Genomic DNA, 19,728 nt, shown 5'->3' with positions numbered 1-19,728 from the left:
AGGGTCATCACTGAACTTTTTGCCTTCCTCCAATATTCTCTCTGACCTGTTTTTGTTGGTTTAATGACTCTAGGCACTTTACCACTGCTGACCAGTGCTAAAGTGCATATGCTCTCCCTGTGTAAAATGTGTATATTGATTGACTTCCATGATTGGCTTATTTGGTTTACTGTCAGTCCCCAGTAAAGTGCACCAGGAGTGCCATGGCTTGTAAATGCCAATACTGCTAGTGGGCCTGCAGCACTGGTTGTGCCACCCACAGAAGCGGCCTAGTAAAATGTGACTCGTTCTGCCATTTCAGAACTTGCGTGCAGTCTGGTACTGTAATGCTAACTGCGCAAGTGCATCCACTTGCCAGTCCCTAAACCTTCCCTTTTCTTCATGTCATTCACCCATATGGTAGGCCCAAGGGCAGGGTGCATAGTAAGTATAAGGTAGGACATGCTCTGATGAGTGTGGCATGTCCTAATAGTGAATTACAGCCATTTTCGTTTTTCACTATTGTAAGGCTACCTGTTCTCATAGGCCAGAATGGGCTGCTGGAATTATTACACTCTATAATCCCAACAGGCTCAGGGAACATGGTAGAAAGTCAAGTTTAGTATGCCTGAACTCAGAATAATAAAATACTTCTTTTAGTAACGTTTATTTTAATATCCTGTGTTTGAAAATGCTACTTTTAGAAAGTTAGAGAAAATTTGTACCTAGGCCTCTAGTTATTTATGCACATTATTTGTGTGAAACAAGATAAACACAACCTTGTAGGTTTATCCTGGCAATTACTCATGCCTTTTGTTTATTCAATTTTAAATAAAGTTTTGATACGTGAATTTAGCAAAGAAAGAAAACATTATCAACTAAACAGTGTGCCAAATGACTATACTGCAATGTGAACAAAAACATGAATTATACAATATAACCATAAACATAAATTATACATTATACAAGTAACCACATGTTAAACAATTCAATACATTTACAAACAAAATTGATTACAATAAAAAACCATTAGTGTATAAATGATTCAATATCCCTATTCAGTTCATTCAAGGGTGAATAGATCCAACCCCAATAGTTTAATGTCTCTAGTTGGGTAAGGAATTGAATGCCTTTGTAGGAATAAATGCCGTTGCCGACGCGTTTCGAGTCCTGGTATTTCAATTACAGGACTCTCTTCAGGGCGGGATTAATCATTTCCAAGGGAAACTGTTTGTTACAACAAAAAACGAAGTAATTTTTAGTGAAATTCCTCAAAAACAGTGATGCTGCATAGGCAACATACCTTCATATTGCCAAAGTAAGCGCTGTCCTACTTACTGTCACGAAAGCTGTGGGCACCCTTCTGCAACAAAATGTAATGTTTTTGAATCAAAAACCGTTCAAGTGTCCTGCTTGGGCATTTATTTACAGATTGGTGGCAGGGAACAGGTTCATTTTTTAAAAAGAATTACCTTATCGGGTTCTGGCCGGGTGATGTATCTTTTGTTTAATCACCAATACAAAATGTTGAAATAATGACTTTACAGGGCATGTGCCTGAACGAGCATAGCGGGAGCTTTAATGTTCAGTGGAAAACGAACGGTGAATAAACCATTACGAGGCAAGAGAATGAGCATCATTTACTCACGTTTCTTGCGTCACCGCTGCCCTCTTGTTTGTTTAATTTAATGCTTTAGAAGAGAGAAACAAAGGGTTTCTTTTGAATCTTCCATGCACGTTCGATGAGGCGACATCTCTTCCTCATTTCCTCGCCTCTTACTAACGAAGCCTGACAGCCTCAAGGCGTCTCTCCCAACGCGGTTTGTGTCAACCCGTGGTTAGCTCCGTTGTGATTATAAACCGGTGGAAAACGTGCTGTCATGTGAACGGCACGTTATGCCAATAGGAGTGTGAAGCTCACTCTACTGTTTAAAGTGCATTATGGGAAATGTATTTCGTTTCTTACCAAAACAAAGCGGGCGACCTTTTTCTTTTGATTAAAACAAGTTATTCTTGTGGAAACTTCAGAGTATTACAGAAATAAAGCGGACACTGGGTATGATTAAGTGTAACTATAAGGGCGGTTGCCTTATTTTGGTTGCATGCAAGGTATCGCAAAACCACACACTGGTAGCCCCGCTGCGTGTAAGACTGAAATTTAAATATGTCGTGCCTTATTAAGTTCACTCATGCAATTGAGCCCTGTGTTGATGCTGCCAAATTTCATGATTAGGTGCGCCTCTTTGCGTAATAGGGCATCCTCAATACACGGTGATTGGTGTTTGGGATCAATCCATGCTAGAACGGTCCATTTGAACTCGTTTTCGCTGTGGTTTTCGGACAAAAAGTGTTCCACCATAGGTGCAGTTAGAACCTTTTTCTTGATCCTTGATCTGTGTTGCGTGATCCTTGCATTTACCGCCTGAGATCTTTTTCCAATATATATTTTGTTGCAGGGACACAGAACAGCGTAGATGACATTTTTAGTCTTGCAATTTGTAAACATATCATGTCTCCATTTGATCCCATTTTGATCAAATATGTTTCCTCCGAGTATCGTTGAGCAGGCAATGCATCGACCACACTTGTGGTGGCCAGAAACGTGTTTCCAAATTCCATTGAGTGATTAAGTCACTCTTGGGCTTGGGAATGTCGCTATCCACTCTAATGATCTGTTGGCCTATGCTCAAATTTTTACGCATGGCGAAGATCGTTTTTTTGTAGTGGATATTCGAAATTCTCAAGAAGGTGCTAATTCCTCAAGATGATCTGCCTGAACTTGTTTGTATGTGTCCCAAATGTTGTTACACAGACAAGTTTATCCAACTTCCCCTTCTCCTTGATCTGCAAAAGGTTTTCTCTAGGGGTAAATCTTGCCCGTTTTTTTTAATGTTTTAACAATTTTTTTGGGTAACCTCTTTTCTCCATTTCTGTACAAAAAGTCATTGCATGGGTCTCAAAATCTGTCACGTCCGTGCAGTTCCTCCTTATCCTTAACAGTTGTCCATACGGAAGATTCTCTTTTAGACACTGTGGATGTGAGCTCCTATAGTGGAGTATAGTGTTTCTATCCGTCTCCTTCTTATATAAGAATGAGACGGATAGAAGCACTATACTCCACTCCAGTCCTATCCAAGTCTGGATTCTTTGCACCCTAGGGACACTGACCCCCACCTAAAGTTTTCGCCCTAACCGCAGTGCAGACTGACCAGTAGCTCATCATCGGTTGGCCTGCTAGTGCAATGTCCTTTGAGGGACCCTGATCTCTGTGGCCAAGTTTGCCTCACTTTACCCGTTGACGGAAAAGTACCCACAAAGACCCCCCCATCGACTGCAACACCTTGGAGCATTCTTTTCCTTTTCCTGCATCAGTCGGCATCTGTACAACTCAGTTGATTTCTACAGCCGTTGACTATTAAAAGTTGGATCTTGCTTAAAAAACATTCTGGTGCCCAGGTAACTGTCTAAAGTGTTGTGTCTGCCCCCCTAGACCACTGTCCTGCCAGAAGTGGTCTCCCAAACTAGGCCGTAGTAGACGAACAAACTGTATCAAACTTTTTAAAACTCTCTGGGTCTAATAAGGCTTGGGGAGTAAGGGCCACGCACCCACCTCCCCTTCAATTAAAAAGTAATGGCCCTGGGGAATGGGGCCCTCATGGCCTTATAAGGCTCAGGGAGGTGGGCCACACGGCACCCTCCACCTTTAATTTAAAAAAACAGCCCTGGGTATGAGGTGACCAAGACCTAATAAAACTCTGAGAGGGGGAGCCATGTGGTCCTCTATCCCCTTTCATAGAAAAAAGACCCAGAGTATGGGGTCCCCAGGGGCTGAGAAGGCTCAAGGATGGGGGCCACTTGAGGGATGGGGTCCCCAGTGCTTAGTAAGGCTCGGGGAGAGTGGCCTCTTGGGAGATGGGGTCCCCAGTGCTTAGTAAGGCTCGGGGAGAGTGGCCTCTTGGGAGATGGGGTCCCCAGTGCTTAGTAAGGCCCGGGGAGAGGGGCCTCTTGGGAGATGGGGTCCCCAGGGGCTGATAAGGCTCATGGAGAGGGGCCTCTTGGGAGATGGGGTCCCCAGGGGCTGATAAGTCTCATGGAGAGGGGCCTCTTGGGAGATGGGGTCCCCAGGGGCTGATAAGTCTCATGGAGAGGGGCCTCTTGGGAGATGGGGTCCCCAGGGGCTGATAAGGCTCATGGAGAGGGGCCTCTTGGGTGATGGGGTCCCCAGGGGCTGATAAGGCTCAGGGAGAGTGGCCTCTTGGGAGATGGGGTCCCCAGGGGCTGATAAGGCTCATGGAGAGTGGCCTCTTGGGAGATGGGGTCCCCAGGGGCTGATAAGGCTCAGGGAGAGGGGCCTCTTGGGTGATGGGGTCCCCAGGGGCTGATAAGTCTCATGGAGAGGGGCCTCTTGGGAGATGGGGTCCCCAGGGGCTGATAAGGCTCATGGAGAGTGGCCTCTTGGGAGATGGGGTCCCCAGGTTCTGATAAGGCTCATGGAGAGGGGCCTCTTGGGAGATGGGGTCCCCAGGGGCTGATAGGGCTCATGGAGAGGGGCCTCTTGGGTGATGGGGTCCCCGGGGGCTGATAGGGCTTTAGGGAGAGGGGCCTCTTGGGAGATGGGGTCCCCAGGGGCTGATAAGGCTCATGGAGAGGGGCCTCTTGGGAGATGGGGTCCCCAGGGGCTGATAAGGCTCATGGAGAGTGGCCTCTTGGGAGATGGGGTCCCCAGGGGCTGATAAGGCTCATGGAGAGGGGCCTCTTGGGAGATGGGGTCCCCAGGGGCTGATAAGGCTCATGGAGAGGGGCCTCTTGGGTGATGGGGTCCCCAGGGGCTGATAAGGCTCATGGAGAGGGGCCTCTTGGGTGATGGGGTCCCCAGGGGCTGATAAGGCTCATGGAGAGGGGCCTCTTGGGAGATGGGGTCCCCAGGGGCTGATAAGTCTCATGGAGAGGGGCCTCTTGGGAGATGGGGTCCCCAGGGGCTGATAAGGCTCATGGAGAGGGGCCTCTTGGGTGATGGGGTCCCCAGGGGCTGATAAGGCTCAGGGAGAGGGGCCTCCTGGGAGATGGGGTCCCCAGGGGCTGATAAGGCTCATGGAGAGGGGCCTCTTGGGAGATGGGGTCCCCAGGGGCTGATAAGGCTCATGGAGAGTGGCCTCTTGGGAGATGGGGTCCCCAGGGGCTGATAAGGCTCAGGGAGAGGGGCCTCTTGGGTGATGGGGTCCCCAGGGGCTGATAAGTCTCATGGAGAGGGGCCTCTTGGGAGATGGGGTCCCCAGGGGCTGATAAGGCTCATGGAGAGTGGCCTCTTGGGAGATGGGGTCCCCAGGGGCTGATAAGGCTCATGGAGAGGGGCCTCTTGGGAGATGGGGTCCCCAGGGGCTGATAGGGCTCATGGAGAGGGGCCTCTTGGGTGATGGGGTCCCCGGGGGCTGATAGGGCTTTAGGGAGAGGGGCCTCTTGGGAGATGGGGTCCCCAGGGGCTGATAAGGCTCATGGAGAGGGGCCTCTTGGGAGATGGGGTCCCCAGGGGCTGATAAGGCTCATGGAGAGTGGCCTCTTGGGAGATGGGGTCCCCAGGGGCTGATAAGGCTCATGGAGAGGGGCCTCTTGGGAGATGGGGTCCCCAGGGGCTGATAAGGCTCATGGAGAGGGGCCTCTTGGGTGATGGGGTCCCCAGGGGCTGATAAGGCTCATGGAGAGTGGCCTCTTGGGAGATGGGGTCCCCAGGGGCTGATAAGGCTCATGGAGAGGGGCCTCTTGGGTGATGGGGTCCCCAGGGGCTGATAAGGCTCATGGAGAGGGGCCTCTTGGGAGATGGGGTCCCCAGGGGCTGATAAGTCTCATGGAGAGGGGCCTCTTGGGAGATGGGGTCCCCAGGGGCTGATAAGGCTCATGGAGAGGGGCCTCTTGGGAGATGGGGTCCCCAGGGGCTGATAAGGCTCATGGAGAGGGGCCTCTTGGGTGATGGGGTCCCCAGGGGCTGATAAGGCTCATGGAGAGGGGCCTCTTGGGAGATGGGGTCCCCAGGGGCTGATAAGTCTCATGGAGAGGGGCCTCTTGGGAGATGGGGTCCCCAGGGGCTGATAAGGCTCATGGAGAGGGGCCTCTTGGGTGATGGGGTCCCCAGGGGCTGATAAGGTTCAGGGAGAGTGGCCTCTTGGGAGATGGGGTCCCCAGGGGCTGATAAGGCTCATGGAGAGTGGCCTCTTGGGAGATGGGGTCCCCAGGGGCTGATAAGGCTCAGGGAGAGGGGCCTCTTGGGTGATGGGGTCCCCAGGGGCTGATAAGTCTCATGGAGAGGGGCCTCTTGGGAGATGGGGTCCCCAGGGGCTGATAAGGCTCATGGAGAGTGGCCTCTTGGGAGATGGGGTCCCCAGGGGCTGATAAGGCTCAGGGAGAGGGGCCTCTTGGGAGATGGGGTCCCCAGGGGCTGATAAGTCTCATGGAGAGGGGCCTCTTGGGAGATGGGGTCCCCAGGGGCTGATACGGCTCAGGGAGAGGGGCCTCTTGGGAGATTGGGTCCCCAGGGGCTGATAAGTCTCATGGAGAGGGGCCTCTTGGGAGATGGGGTCCCCAGGGGCTGATAAGGCTCATGGAGAGGGGCCTCTTGGGAGATGGGGTCCCCAGGGGCTGATAAGGCTCATGGAGAGGGGCCTCTTGGGTGATGGGGTCCCCGGGGGCTGATAGGGCTCATGGAGAGGGGCCTCTTGGGTGATGGGGTCCCCGGGGGCTGATAGGGCTTTAGGGAGAGGGGCCTCTTGGGAGATGGGGTCCCCAGGGGCTGATAAGGCTCGGGGAGAGTGGCCTCTTGGGAGATGGGGTCCCCAGGGGCTGATAAGGCTCATGGAGAGTGGCCTCTTGGGAGATGGGGTCCCCAGGGGCTGATAAGGCTTTAGGGAGAGGGGCCTCTTGGGTGATGGGGTCCCCAGTGCTTAGTAAGGCTCATGGAGAGGGGCCTCTTGGGAGATGGGGTCCCCAGTGCTTAGTAAGGCTCATGGAGAGGGGCCTCTTGGGAGATGGGGTCCCCAGTGCTTAGTAAGGCTCATGGAGAGTGGCCTCTTGGGTGATGGGGTCCCCAGGGGCTGATAAGGCTCATGGAGAGTGGCCTCTTGGGAGATGGGGTCCCCAGTGCTTGGTAAGGCTCGGGGAGGGGCCACATGGATGACTCTTCTTTAAAACACATAAGGTCCCATGGCCAACCCACCTGCCGGGTTGGCCTTACATATGGTAATAAAATATTACTTTACATTTTAAAAAAAAATCACTGAAAAAAACAAAAGTTAAAGTAACGTTATAGTTTGGTGAATTTTCAGTGACAGCCTTGTTTTGAACGTAAAAAAATCACAGAAATGCACCAGTTACCTTGAGCCCCCGCCATGCACTGCTTATGACCTCACATATGACATCACTCATGACATGCTCTATGACCTCACATGTTTCCTCACTCATGACATGCTCTATGACCTCACATGTTACATCACTCATGACATGCTCTATGACCTCAGATATTACATCACTCATGACATGTTCCATGGCATCATTTATGACATCACTGATGACATCATCCAAGCGTCCTTTTTACACATTGCTTTGTAAACGAGTGCAGCATTAGAGCTGTGAAAGTAAATGCAGAATAACCTGAAGCATCTTTACTGCTGTCAATCAAACAACCCCAGAGGTGAAGCAAGCTTGTGTTATGTGCAACATTGAACCAGTGCCAAACACCAACATCAAGTGTGTCCAATGTGCTGAGTGCAGCTGACCCCTGGGGTCAAAGGACAGGGTGCATCTGTCCTCTCTCCACCTCCTCTCTCAGACCCTCCCTGGGCTCTGCCTCCGTCTTACTTTGAACCACAAGTGCACTTTATTCACAGGCGGTGCAGGCACTGGTGAACCTGAACTACCTTCAGAGTTTGCTCTGGTCTGTCCAAGAGCAAAGGTGAATTTGAAAATAAGAAAGATGGGACCTGCAACAAACACATTCAAAACAAGCACTGCCCCGAGAAAGTCTTGTAATTAAATGTAAATGTCCAGAACAATCTATATTTTAATTAAAAAATCAAATGTGTGTGTAGAAAGTTAAAAGGTACATTTCTCTCACCTCTGTGTAGACACAGAGTCTCTCTCAGATGAGGCTGGAACTCTCTCCATGGAGAGGAATCTTCTGTTCCAGGCTCATTCCTCACCCTGGGGCAGCTCTGTCCAGGGAGACGTCCTTGTCTGTCAGGAGGGTTGTACTGGGAAACTGGGACAGAAGAGGGAGAGACAGGTACAAAGAGACAGAGATTAGGGGGGGAGACAGAGAAAGGGGGAGGGACAGGTACAGAGAGACACAGAGAGAGGGGGAGGGAGGGAGGGAGAGTCAGGTACAGAGAGACAGAGAGAGGGGGAGGGGGAGACAGAGAGAGAGAGAGGGGGAGGGAGAGACAGGTACAGAGAGATGAAGGGAGGGAGGGAGAGACAGGTACAGAGAGAGGGGGAGGGAGAGGGAGAGACAGAGAGAGGGGGAGAGACGGGTACAGAGAGACAGAGAGATGGAGAGAGAGGGAGGGAAAGACAGAGAGAGGGGGAGAGACAGAGAGACAGAGAGAGGGGGAGAGACAGAGAGACAGAGAAATAGAGAAAGAGGGAGGTAGAGAAAGGAAAGAAGAGGATGAGAGTTGGCCGAGAGACAGCGGAAGGGAGAGAGAAGGGGAGTCAGAGAGGGAGAGAAAGAGATAACGAGAGGAGTCCAGATCAGCCATGTAAAGTGGTTCGTGCAACAAAGTGTTGAAGTGTTTGTTGTGACTCCTCTTTGTGGCTCTGGCAGCAGAATATTGAGGAATAAATATTGTCTGACAAAGATATTGCGCCATAAGTATCCAGTGGCGGCTGCTCAGATAAGGCGGAGGAGCATCGCCCCACTACTCTAAAGGAAATCTAGAATGATAATAACATGTCTGTGTTATCATTTAAGTTTTCAGAGACTCTCAGGCGCAGCTGGCCACAGCAGGGGGGGGGTGGTGAGCGCTCCCTAAGTGCGCAGGACTGCTTGGCCGGCTCGCTTGGGCCGGGCAAACATTCCTACGCACTTTGTCTCTTCTCTGATTGCACAGCCTGGTGAGGAACATGCAAAGGATCCCTGTCCCCGTCTGAGAGCTGATTCATGGCGCTCAGACCAATCACAATGCTGCATTGCAGCCCAGGTGCTTCCTTCTGATAACACAAGAGCCTCAGCAGTGCTGGAGGTACCACAGACCAGGGAGGAAGGACTGTGAGCAGGTGTAGTGGCACCGGTGCCCAGGGTTCTGAGGGATGTGAGCTTGAACAGACTAGTACATACAACATGACATGTTAGAAACATATTTACATGTCAGAGTGTGAGGTGGAAGGGGGTTAGGCAGGGGCGTACCCCCCAAGCGTGCAGCAGGTGCAGTGGCACCAGGGTCCTGGGCTGTGAGGGCCCCAGGACTGTGAGGGGCCCCAGGGCTGTGATGTGAGGGTCCCCAGGGCTGTGAAGGGCCCCAGGGTTGTAAGGGGCCCCAGGGCTGGTGGGGCCCCAGGGCTGTGGGGGCCCAAGGGCTGTGAGGGGACCCAGGGCTGTGAGGGGCCCAGGGCTGTGAGGGGCCTCAGGGCTGTGCAGGGCCCCAGGGCTGTGAGGGGACCCAGGGCTGTGAGGGGCCCCAGGGCTGTGAGGGGCCCCAGGGCTGTGCAGGGCCCCAGGGCTGTGAGGGGACCCAGGGCTGTGAGGAGACCCAGGGCTGTGAGGGGACCCAGGGCTGTGAGGGGCCCCAGGGCTGTGAGGGTCCCAGAGCTGTGAGGGTCCCAGGGATGTGATGGGCCCCCAGGGCTGTGAGGGGCCTAGGGCTGTGAGTGGCCCCAGGGCTGTGAGGGGCCCTAGGGCTGTGAGGGGACCCAGGGCTGTGAGGGGCCCCAGGGCTGTGAGGGGCCCCAGGGCTATGAGGGGCCCTAGGGCTGTGAGGGGACCCAGGGCAGTGAGGGCCCCCAGGGCTGTGAAGGGCCCCAGGGCTGTTACGGGCCCCAGGGCTGTGAGGGGCCCTCTGCACTACAATTGTATCTGCTTCAGAGCTCTTGGCATCCTTGCTACACCACTGGTGTGAGGCAGATATGTCCCTTGAGCTGCCCTCGGTAGTAGTAAGAAGCCTGCATTTACCTCTACTACCCCAGACTGCGTCATCCCTGCGTCATCAGCCCCCGCCCTCACTTTCAGCATCTACTGTCCCAGAGTGACGTCACCAACATGGCTGAACCCTAACACACATAAACATGGCATGAACCACAACATGCAGAAACAAGAGATGAAAAGGTGTTTACCTGCATGGAGGCAGAGAGAGGTTTTCTGAAGAGAACGCAGAGGATTCTGGGAAGACCCTGGACCATCTCCAGCCTCGTCTGGGAGCCCAGCACAGCTCTGCACCCTGGGGCTGTAGAAGACTGCTCTCTCCACTGCAGGAGAGGGAGAGGGAGAGGGGGGAGAGAGAGAGAGAAGGAGAGAGAGAGAGAGAGAGGAGAGAGAGAGGGAGAGAGAGAGGGAGAGAGGGAGAGAGAGAGGGAGAGAGAGAGAGAGTGAGAGAGAGAGAGAGAGAGAAAGAGAGACAGAGAAAAGGGAGACAGATAGGGAGAGGGAGAGAAAACATGGAGGTGAGATTAATTGAGGAAGGAAGGGTGAATTTCCTTTACTCTTCAAACTGCAGGGCCCTACATTTCTTTCAGTTACATTAACCAAGCTCTTCAGCAGCACTTTCCAGCCTGGAGTGGAGCAGTAACAGAGTGTTAAACATTTGTAACTTCAATGCGCTATTAAAAGTATTGAGTATATTTACAATGCCCCTGCAGCACTTTTACACCACAAGAGCGTCACTTTTGTGAGACTCCGGAGGCGCAGTGTGCCGGCCCATATCTAAAAGGCCACGCAAAGCCACCCTGAAAAAATGGAGTAAGGAAATGCCCCACTCTGCATGGAAGAGGCATTCCATGAGTGTTGCTGTGGGTGTTCCCATACAACACATATGCTTTTTGACACAGCCTCAGATTTACACATAGCATAACCTTCCCAAAGCAGGCGTAACGAGGAGAAATGTTTACACTTCTCCTCGTTTTATCCTCTTTCCAGCACACATAGAACGAGGAAAACACCTCCATTGATTGGTTTGGCAAGGAAGATGTTCCTTCCTGCACAAAAACAATTATGCCAACAACAGAGACACCCGTGCACCATGGTGCAAGGGCGCCTCCGTTGGTGCTCGGCTGCAGGTTGTACGCCGACGCTGGCAGAAAAGACAGGAATGCACCGTATCTTGTAGATATGGTACATTCCTGCCCGTTTCTTTTGACATAGGGCAGCACAGCTCGAAGGCTTGCCGCCACTACCTTACGCCAAAGTATTGTAAATATTCCCCTATGTGTCTGTCCTGTACATCACAAGATGCTAAATTAGTATTTCTGAATTTAGCTGATGTTTTCTGCTTTTAAATAATATGTGAAACATTTGTTGGTGAAGATCACAGTAAAATAAGTTAGGCAGCAACAGCACACTTGTTGAAATACATACACATGGCCTCTACCGTAGGCCAAATTCTCCTTCCGCGCGCTTAATTTAGAGATGTGCGGACCATAGGTTATTTGTGGATGAAGCCTCCTTTTGCTCAGTTGACAGAAAATTTCCTCTGATGGCCCTACGGTGTAGGGAGCAATAGAGGGAGGGCATTCGGCTGTCTGCACTGTTGAGGGTGGAGAACGTAATATCCTTTTTAGCTCGAGCCTATAGCGGCACTGCGCATGCGCTGCTCGCTTTACGAGGCATGCAGTATTCAGTATGGAGCATAAACTCTGTAGAAGCTACACCCACTCTCCGCCCAACTTTTTCATTGGCTTGAGTCTTAGATTCTGCCTTCCGATTGGTTTTAGGCTTTTTAGTCCCTCCCTATGACAGCTATGTTGTCATTTGTATCCTTCCATGGCTACTGGCCCCTTTACTTCGAGTGTTGCACAGTAGTATTGTGAGCACTAATTTCTTCCCGTGCCTCCCCTCCCCTCCCACAGTCCGTGCTTTCTCAACGCCCCCCGTTTATCGTGCCATCTCGCCTGCCCTGTTTGCAATAGGTCTCGAGTAAATGAGAGTCCTATTACATTGCAAGTTTTCTACCTGGAAACTGAGCTGCCACAGCGGCTGCTGTGTTTATTGTAGCCGGAGACTGCCTCATTCTGTTAGTTTTTCATAAGTAGACATGCTCCACGGGTATTCATTCACCTTGATCCATACCGTAGATGAAAGTTCACATTGCTCCACGGGATTCTTTCGCCTTGATCCATCCCGAAGATGAAAGCTAACATTGCTCCACGGGTATTCATTCACCTTGATATATCCCTGAGATGAAAGTTAACATTCCTCCACGGGTATTCATTCACCTTGATCCATCCCTGAGATGAAAGTTGACATTGCTCCACGGGTATTCATTCACCTTGATCCACGGGTATTCATTCACCTTGATCCATCCCTGAGATGAAAGATAACATTGCTTCACGGGATTCATTCACCTTGATTCATCTCTGATATCAAAGTTAACATTCCTCCTCAGGTATTCATTCACCTTGATCCATGGGTATTCATTCACCTTGATCCATCCCTGAGATGAAAGTTAACATTCCTCCACAGGTATTCATTCACCTTGATCCATGGGTATTCATTCACCTTGATCCATCCCTGAGATGAAAGATAACATTGCTTCACGGGATTCATTCACCTTGATTCATCTCTGATATCAAAGTTGACATTGCTCCACGGGTATTCATTCACCTTGATCCATCCCTGAGATGAAAGTTAACATTCCTCCTCAGGTATTCATTCACCTTGATCCACGGGTATTCATTCACCTTGATCCATCTCTGAGATGAAAGTTAACATTGCTCCACGGTATTCATTCACCTTGATCCATCCCGGAGATGAAAGTTGACATTGCTCCACGGGTATTCATTCACCTTGATTCATTCCTGATATCAAAGTTAACATTGCTCCACGGGTATTCATTCACCTTGATCCATCCCTGAGATGAAAGTTAACATTGCTCCACGGGTATTCATTCACCTTGATTCATCCCTGAGATGAAAGTTAACATTGCTCCACGGGTATTCATTCACCTTGATCCATCCCGGAGTTGAAAGTTAACATTGCTTCACGTGTATTCATTCACCTTGATCCATCCTGAGATGAAAGTTAGCATTGCTCCACGGGTATTCATTCACCTTGATTCATCCCTGAGATGAAAATTAACATTGCTCCATGGGTATTCATTCACCTTGATCCACGGGTATTCATTCACCTTGATCCATCCTGAGATGAAAGTTAACATTGATTCACGGGTATTCATTCACCTTGATCCATCCCTGAGATGAAAGTTAACATTGCTCCATGGGTATTCATTCACCTTGATCCACGGGTATTCATTCACCTTGATCCATCCTGAGATGAAAGTTAACATTGATTCAAGGGTATTCATTCACCTTGATTCATCCCTGATATCACAGTTAATATTACTCCACGGGTATTCATTCACCTTGATCCACGGGTATTCATTCACCTTGATCCATCCCTGAGATGAAAGTTAACATTGCTCCACGGGTATTCATTCACCTTGATCCATCCCGGAGATGAAAGTTGACATTGCTCCACGGGTATTCATTCACCTTGATTCATCCCTGATATCAAAGTTAACATTGCTCCAAGGGTATTCATTCACCTTGATCCATCCCGGAGATGAAAGTTGACATTGCTCCACGGGTATTCATTCACCTTGATTCATCCCTGATATCAAAGTTAACATTGCTCCAAGGGTATTCATTCACCTTGATCAATCCCTGAGATGAAAGTTAACATTGCTCCACGGGTATTCATTCACCTAGATCCATCCCTGAGATGAAAGTTAACATTCCTTACGGGTTTTCATTCACCTTGATCCATCCTGAGATGAAAGTTAACATTGATTCACGGGTATTCATTCACCTTGATTCATCCCTGATATCACAGTTAATATTACTCCACGGGTATTCATTCACCTTGATCCATCCCGGAGATGAAAGTTGACATTGCTCCACGGGTATTCATTCACCTTGATTCATCCCTGATATCAAAGTTAACATTGCTCCAAGGGTATTCATTCACCTTGATCCATCCTGAGATGAAAGTTAACATTCCTCACAGGTATTCATTCACCTTGATCAATCCCTGAGATGAAAGTTAACATTGCTCCACGGGTATTCATTCACCTAGATCCATCCCTGAGATGAAAGTTAACATTCCTTACGGGTTTTCATTCATCTTGATCCATCCCTGAGATGAAAGTTAACATTGCTCCACGGGTATTCATTCTCCTTAATCCAACCCGAAGATGAAAGTTGACATTGCTCCACGGGTATTCATTCACCTTGATTCATCCCTGATATCAAAGTTAACATTGCTCCATGGGTATTCATTCACCTAGATCCATCCCTGATATGAAAGTTAACATTCCTCACGGGTATTCATTCACCTTGATCCATGCAAGAGATGAAAGTTAACATTGCTCCATGGGTATTCATTCACCTAGATCCATCCCTGATATCAAAGTTAACATTGCTCCATGGGTATTCATTCACCTAGATCCATCCCTGAGATGAAAGTTAACATTCCTCACGGGTATTCATTCACCTTGATCCACCCCTGAGATGAAAGTTAACATTGCTCCACGGGTATTCATTCACCTTGATCCATCCCTGAGATGAAAGTTAACATTGCTCCACGGGTATTCATTCACCTTGATCCATCCCGGAGATGAAAGTTGACATTGCTCCACGGGTATTCATTCACCTTGATCCATCCCTGAAATGAAAGTTAACATTGCTCCACAGGTATTCATTCACCTTGATCCATCCCTGAAATGAAAGTTAACATTCCTCACGGGTATTCATTCACCTTGATCCATCCCTGAGATGAAAGTTAACATTCCTCACGGGTATTCATTCACCTTGATCCATGCAAGAGATGAAAGTTAACATTGCTCCATGGGTATTCATTCACCTAGATCCATCCCTGATATCAAAGTTAACATTGCTCCATGGGTATTCATTCACCTAGATCCATCCCTGAGATGAAAGTTAACATTCCTCACGGGTATTCATTCACCTTGATCCACCCCTGAGATGAAAGTTAACATTGCTCCACAGGTATTCATTCACCTTGATCCATCCCTGAAATGAAAGTTAACATTCCTCACGGGTATTCATTCACCTAGATCCATCCCTGAGATGAAAGTTAACATTCCTCACGGGTATTCATTCACCTTGATCCATGCAAGAGATGAAAGTTAACATTGCTCCATGGGTATTCATTCACCTAGATCCATCCCTGATATCAAAGTTAACATTGCTCCATGGGTATTCATTCACCTAGATCCATCCCTGAGATGAAAGTTAACATTCCTCACGGGTATTCATTCACCTTGATCCACCCCTGAGATGAAAGTTAACATTGCTCCACGGGTATTCATTCACCTTGATCCATCCCTGAGATGAAAGTTAACATTGCTCCACGGGTATTCATTCACCTTGATCCATCCCGGAGATGAAAGTTGACATTGCTCCACGGGTATTCATTCACCTTGATCCATCCCTGAAATGAAAGTTAACATTCCTCCTCAGGTATTCATTCACCTTGATCCACGGGTATTCATTCACCTTGATCCATCTCTGAGATGAAAGTTAACATTGCTCCACGGTATTCATTCACCTTGATCCATCCCGGAGATGAAAGTTGACATTGCTCCACGGGTATTCATTCACCTTGATTCATTCCTGATATCAAAGTTAACATTGCTCCACGGGTATTCATTCACCTTGATCCATCCCTGAGATGAAAGTTAACATTGCTCCACGGGTATTCATTCACCTTGATTCATCCCTGAGATGAAAGTTAACATTGCTCCACGGGTATTCATTCACCTTGATCCATCCCGGAGTTGAAAGTTAACATTGCTTCACGTGTATTCATTCACCTTGATCCATCCTGAGATGAAAGTTAGCATTGCTCCACGGGTATTCATTCACCTTGATTCATCCCTGAGATGAAAATTAACATTGCTCCATGGGTATTCATTCACCTTGATCCACGGGTATTCATTCACCTTGATCCATCCTGAGATGAAAGTTAACATTGATTCACGGGTATTCATTCACCTTGATCCATCCCTGAGATGAAAGTTAACATTGCTCCATGGGTATTCATTCACCTTGATCCACGGGTATTCATTCACCTTGATCCATCCTGAGATGAAAGTTAACATTGATTCACGGGTATTCATTCACCTTGATTCATCCCTGATATCACAGTTAATATTACTCCACGGGTATTCATTCACCTTGATCCACGGGTATTCATTCACCTTGATCCATCCCTGAGATGAAAGTTAACATTGCTCCACGGGTATTCATTCACCTTGATCCATCCCGGAGATGAAAGTTGACATTGCTCCACGGGTATTTATTCACCTTGATTCATCCCTGATATCAAAGTTAACATTGCTCCAAGGGTATTCATTCACCTTGATCCATCCCGGAGATGAAAGTTGACATTGCTCCACGGGTATTCATTCACCTTGATTCATCCCTGATATCAAAGTTAACATTGCTCCAAGGGTATTCATTCACCTTGATCCATCCCGGAGATGAAAGTTGACATTCCTCCACAGGTATTCATTCACCTTGATCAATCCCTGAGATGAAAGTTAACATTGCTCCACGGGTATTCATTCACCTAGATCCATCCCTGAGATGAAAGTTAACATTCCTTACGGGTTTTCATTCACCTTGATCCATCCTGAGATGAAAGTTAACATTGATTCACGGGTATTCATTCACCTTGATTCATCCCTGATATCACAGTTAATATTACTCCACGGGTATTCATTCACCTTGATCCATCCCTGAGATGAAAGTTAACATTGCTCCACGGGTATTCATTCACCTTGATCCATCCCGGAGATGAAAGTTGACATTGCTCCACGGGTATTCATTCACCTTGATTCATCCCTGATATCAAAGTTAACATTGCTCCAAGGGTATTCATTCACCTTGATCCATCCTGAGATGAAAGTTAACATTCCTCACAGGTATTCATTCACCTTGATCAATCCCTGAGATGAAAGTTAACATTGCTCCACGGGTATTCATTCACCTAGATCCATCCCTGAGATGAAAGTTAACATTCCTTACGGGTTTTCATTCATCTTGATCCATCCCTGAGATGAAAGTTAACATTGCTCCACGGGTATTCATTCTCCTTAATCCAACCCGAAGATGAAAGTTGACATTGCTCCACGGGTATTCATTCACCTTGATTCATCCCTGATATCAAAGTTAACATTGCTCCATGGGTATTCATTCACCTAGATCCATCCCTGAGATGAAAGTTAACATTCCTCACGGGTATTCATTCACCTTGATCCATGCAAGAGATGAAAGTTAACATTGCTCCATGGGTATTCATTCACCTAGATCCATCCCTGAGATGAAAGTTAACATTCCTCACGGGTATTCATTCACCTTGATCCATGCAAGAGATGAAAGTTAACATTGCTCCATGGGTATTCATTCACCTTGATCCATCCCTGATATCAAAGTTAACATTGCTCCATGGGTATTCATTCACCTAGATCCATCCCTGAGATGAAAGTTAACATTCCTCACGGGTATTCATTCACCTTGATCCACCCCTGAGATGAAAGTTAACATTGCTCCACGGGTATTCATTCACCTTGATCCATCCCTGAGATGAAAGTTAACATTGCTCCACGGGTATTCATTCACCTTGATTCATCCCTGATATCAAAGTTAACATTGCTCCAAGGGTATTCATTCACCTTGATCCATCCTGAGATGAAAGTTAACATTCCTCACAGGTATTCATTCACCTTGATCCATCCCGGAGATGAAAGTTAACATTGCTACACGGGTATTCATTCACATTGATCCATCCCTGAGATGAAAGTTAACATTGCTCCACGGATCTACATTCACCTTGATTCATCCCGGAGATGAAAGTTGACATTGCTTCACGGGTATTCATTCACCTTGATCCATCCCTGATATCAAAGTTAACATTGCTCCACGGGTATTCATTCACCTTGATCCACGGGTATTCATTCACCTTGATCCATCCCGGAGATGAAAGTTGACATTGCTCCACGGGTATTCATTCACCTTGATTCATCCCTGATATCAAAGTTAACATTGCTCCAAGGGTATTCATTCACCTTGATCCATCCCTGAGATGAAAGTTGACATTGCTCCACGGGTATTCATTCACCTTGATTCATCCCTGATATCAAAGTTAACATTGCTCCACGGGTATTCATTCACCTAGATCCATCCCTGAGATGAAAGTTAACATTCCTCACGGGTATTCATTCACCTTGATACATCCCTGAGATGAAAGTTGACATTGCTTCACGGGTATTCATTCACCTTAATCCATCCCTGAGATGAAAGTTAACATTGCTTCACGGGTATTCATTCCCCTTAATCCATCCCGGAGATGAAAGTTGACATTGCTCCACGGGTATTCATTCACCTTGATCCACGGGTATTCATTCACCTTGATCCATCCCTGAGATGAAAGTTAACATTCCTCCACGGGTATTCATTCACCTTGATCCATCCAGGAGATGAAAGTTAACATTCCTCCACGGGTATTCATTCACCTTGATCCATCCCTGAGATGAAAGTTAACATTCCTAAACGGGTATTCATTCACATTGATCCATCCCTGATATCAAAGTTAACATTGCTTCACAGGTATTCATTCACCTTGATTCATCCCTGATATCAAAGTTAACATTGCTTCACAGGTATTCATTCACCTTGATCCATCCTGAAGATGAAAGTTAACATTCCTCCACGGGATTCTTTTGCCTTGATCCATCCCGGAGAAGAAAGTTAACATTGCTCCACGGGTATTCATTCACCTTGATCCATCCCGGAGATGAAAGTTAACATTCCTCCACAGGTATTCATTCACCTTGATCCACGGGTATTCATTCACCTTGATCCATCCTGAGATGAAAGTTAACATTCCTCCACAGGTATTCATTCACCTTTATCCACAGGTATTCATTCACCTTGATCCATCCCTGAGATAAAAGTTAACATTGCTCCACGGGTATTCATTCACCTTGATCCATCCCTGAGATGAAAGTTAACATTGCTCCACAGGTATTTATTCACCATGATCCACCCTGAGATGAAAGTTAACATTCCTCTACAGGTATTCATTCACCTTTATCCACAGGTATTCATTCACCTTGATCCATCCCTGAGATAAAAGTTAACATTGCTCCACGGGTATTCATTCACCTTGATCCATCCCTGAGATGAAAGTTAACATTGCTCCACAGGTATTTATTCACCATGATCCATCCTGAGATGAAAGTTAACATTCCTCCACAGGTATTCATTCACCTTTATCCACAGGTATTCATTCACCTTGATCCATCCCTGAGATAAAAGTTAACATTGCTCCACGGGTATTCATTCACCTTGATCCATCCCTGAGATGAAAGTTAACATTGCTCCACAGGTATTCATTCACCTTGATCCATCCCTGAGATGAAAGTTAACATTGCTCCACGGGTATTCATTCACCTTGATCCATCCCTGAGATGAAAGTTAACATTGCTCCACGGGTATTCATTCACCTTGATCCATCCCGGAGATGAAAGTTAA

At 47.9% G+C, this 19,728-nt stretch overlaps 1 protein-coding gene across 1 annotated transcript in view; it reads right to left on the bottom strand.

Moving 5' to 3' along the window:
* LOC144770013 (uncharacterized) overlaps nucleotides 1-19,728 on the bottom strand; it is a 103,119-nt gene that overhangs the window by 40,993 nt on the left and 42,398 nt on the right. The window contains exons 7-8 of the mRNA XM_078654206.1: nucleotides 10,299-10,425; nucleotides 8,081-8,250 (exon numbers count right to left, since the gene is read on the bottom strand). Of these exons, the coding sequence (XP_078510332.1) occupies nucleotides 8,081-8,250; nucleotides 10,299-10,425 (297 nt within the window). The remainder of the gene's footprint in view (nucleotides 1-8,080; nucleotides 8,251-10,298; nucleotides 10,426-19,728) is intronic.

The sequence above is a fragment of the Lissotriton helveticus genome, chromosome 7, assembly GCF_964261635.1.
Source record: "Lissotriton helveticus chromosome 7, aLisHel1.1, whole genome shotgun sequence".
NCBI lineage: Eukaryota > Metazoa > Chordata > Amphibia > Caudata > Salamandridae > Lissotriton > Lissotriton helveticus.
The sequence above is the reverse complement of the archived record's forward strand: the minus strand, read 5'-3'. Positions and strand labels throughout refer to the sequence as shown.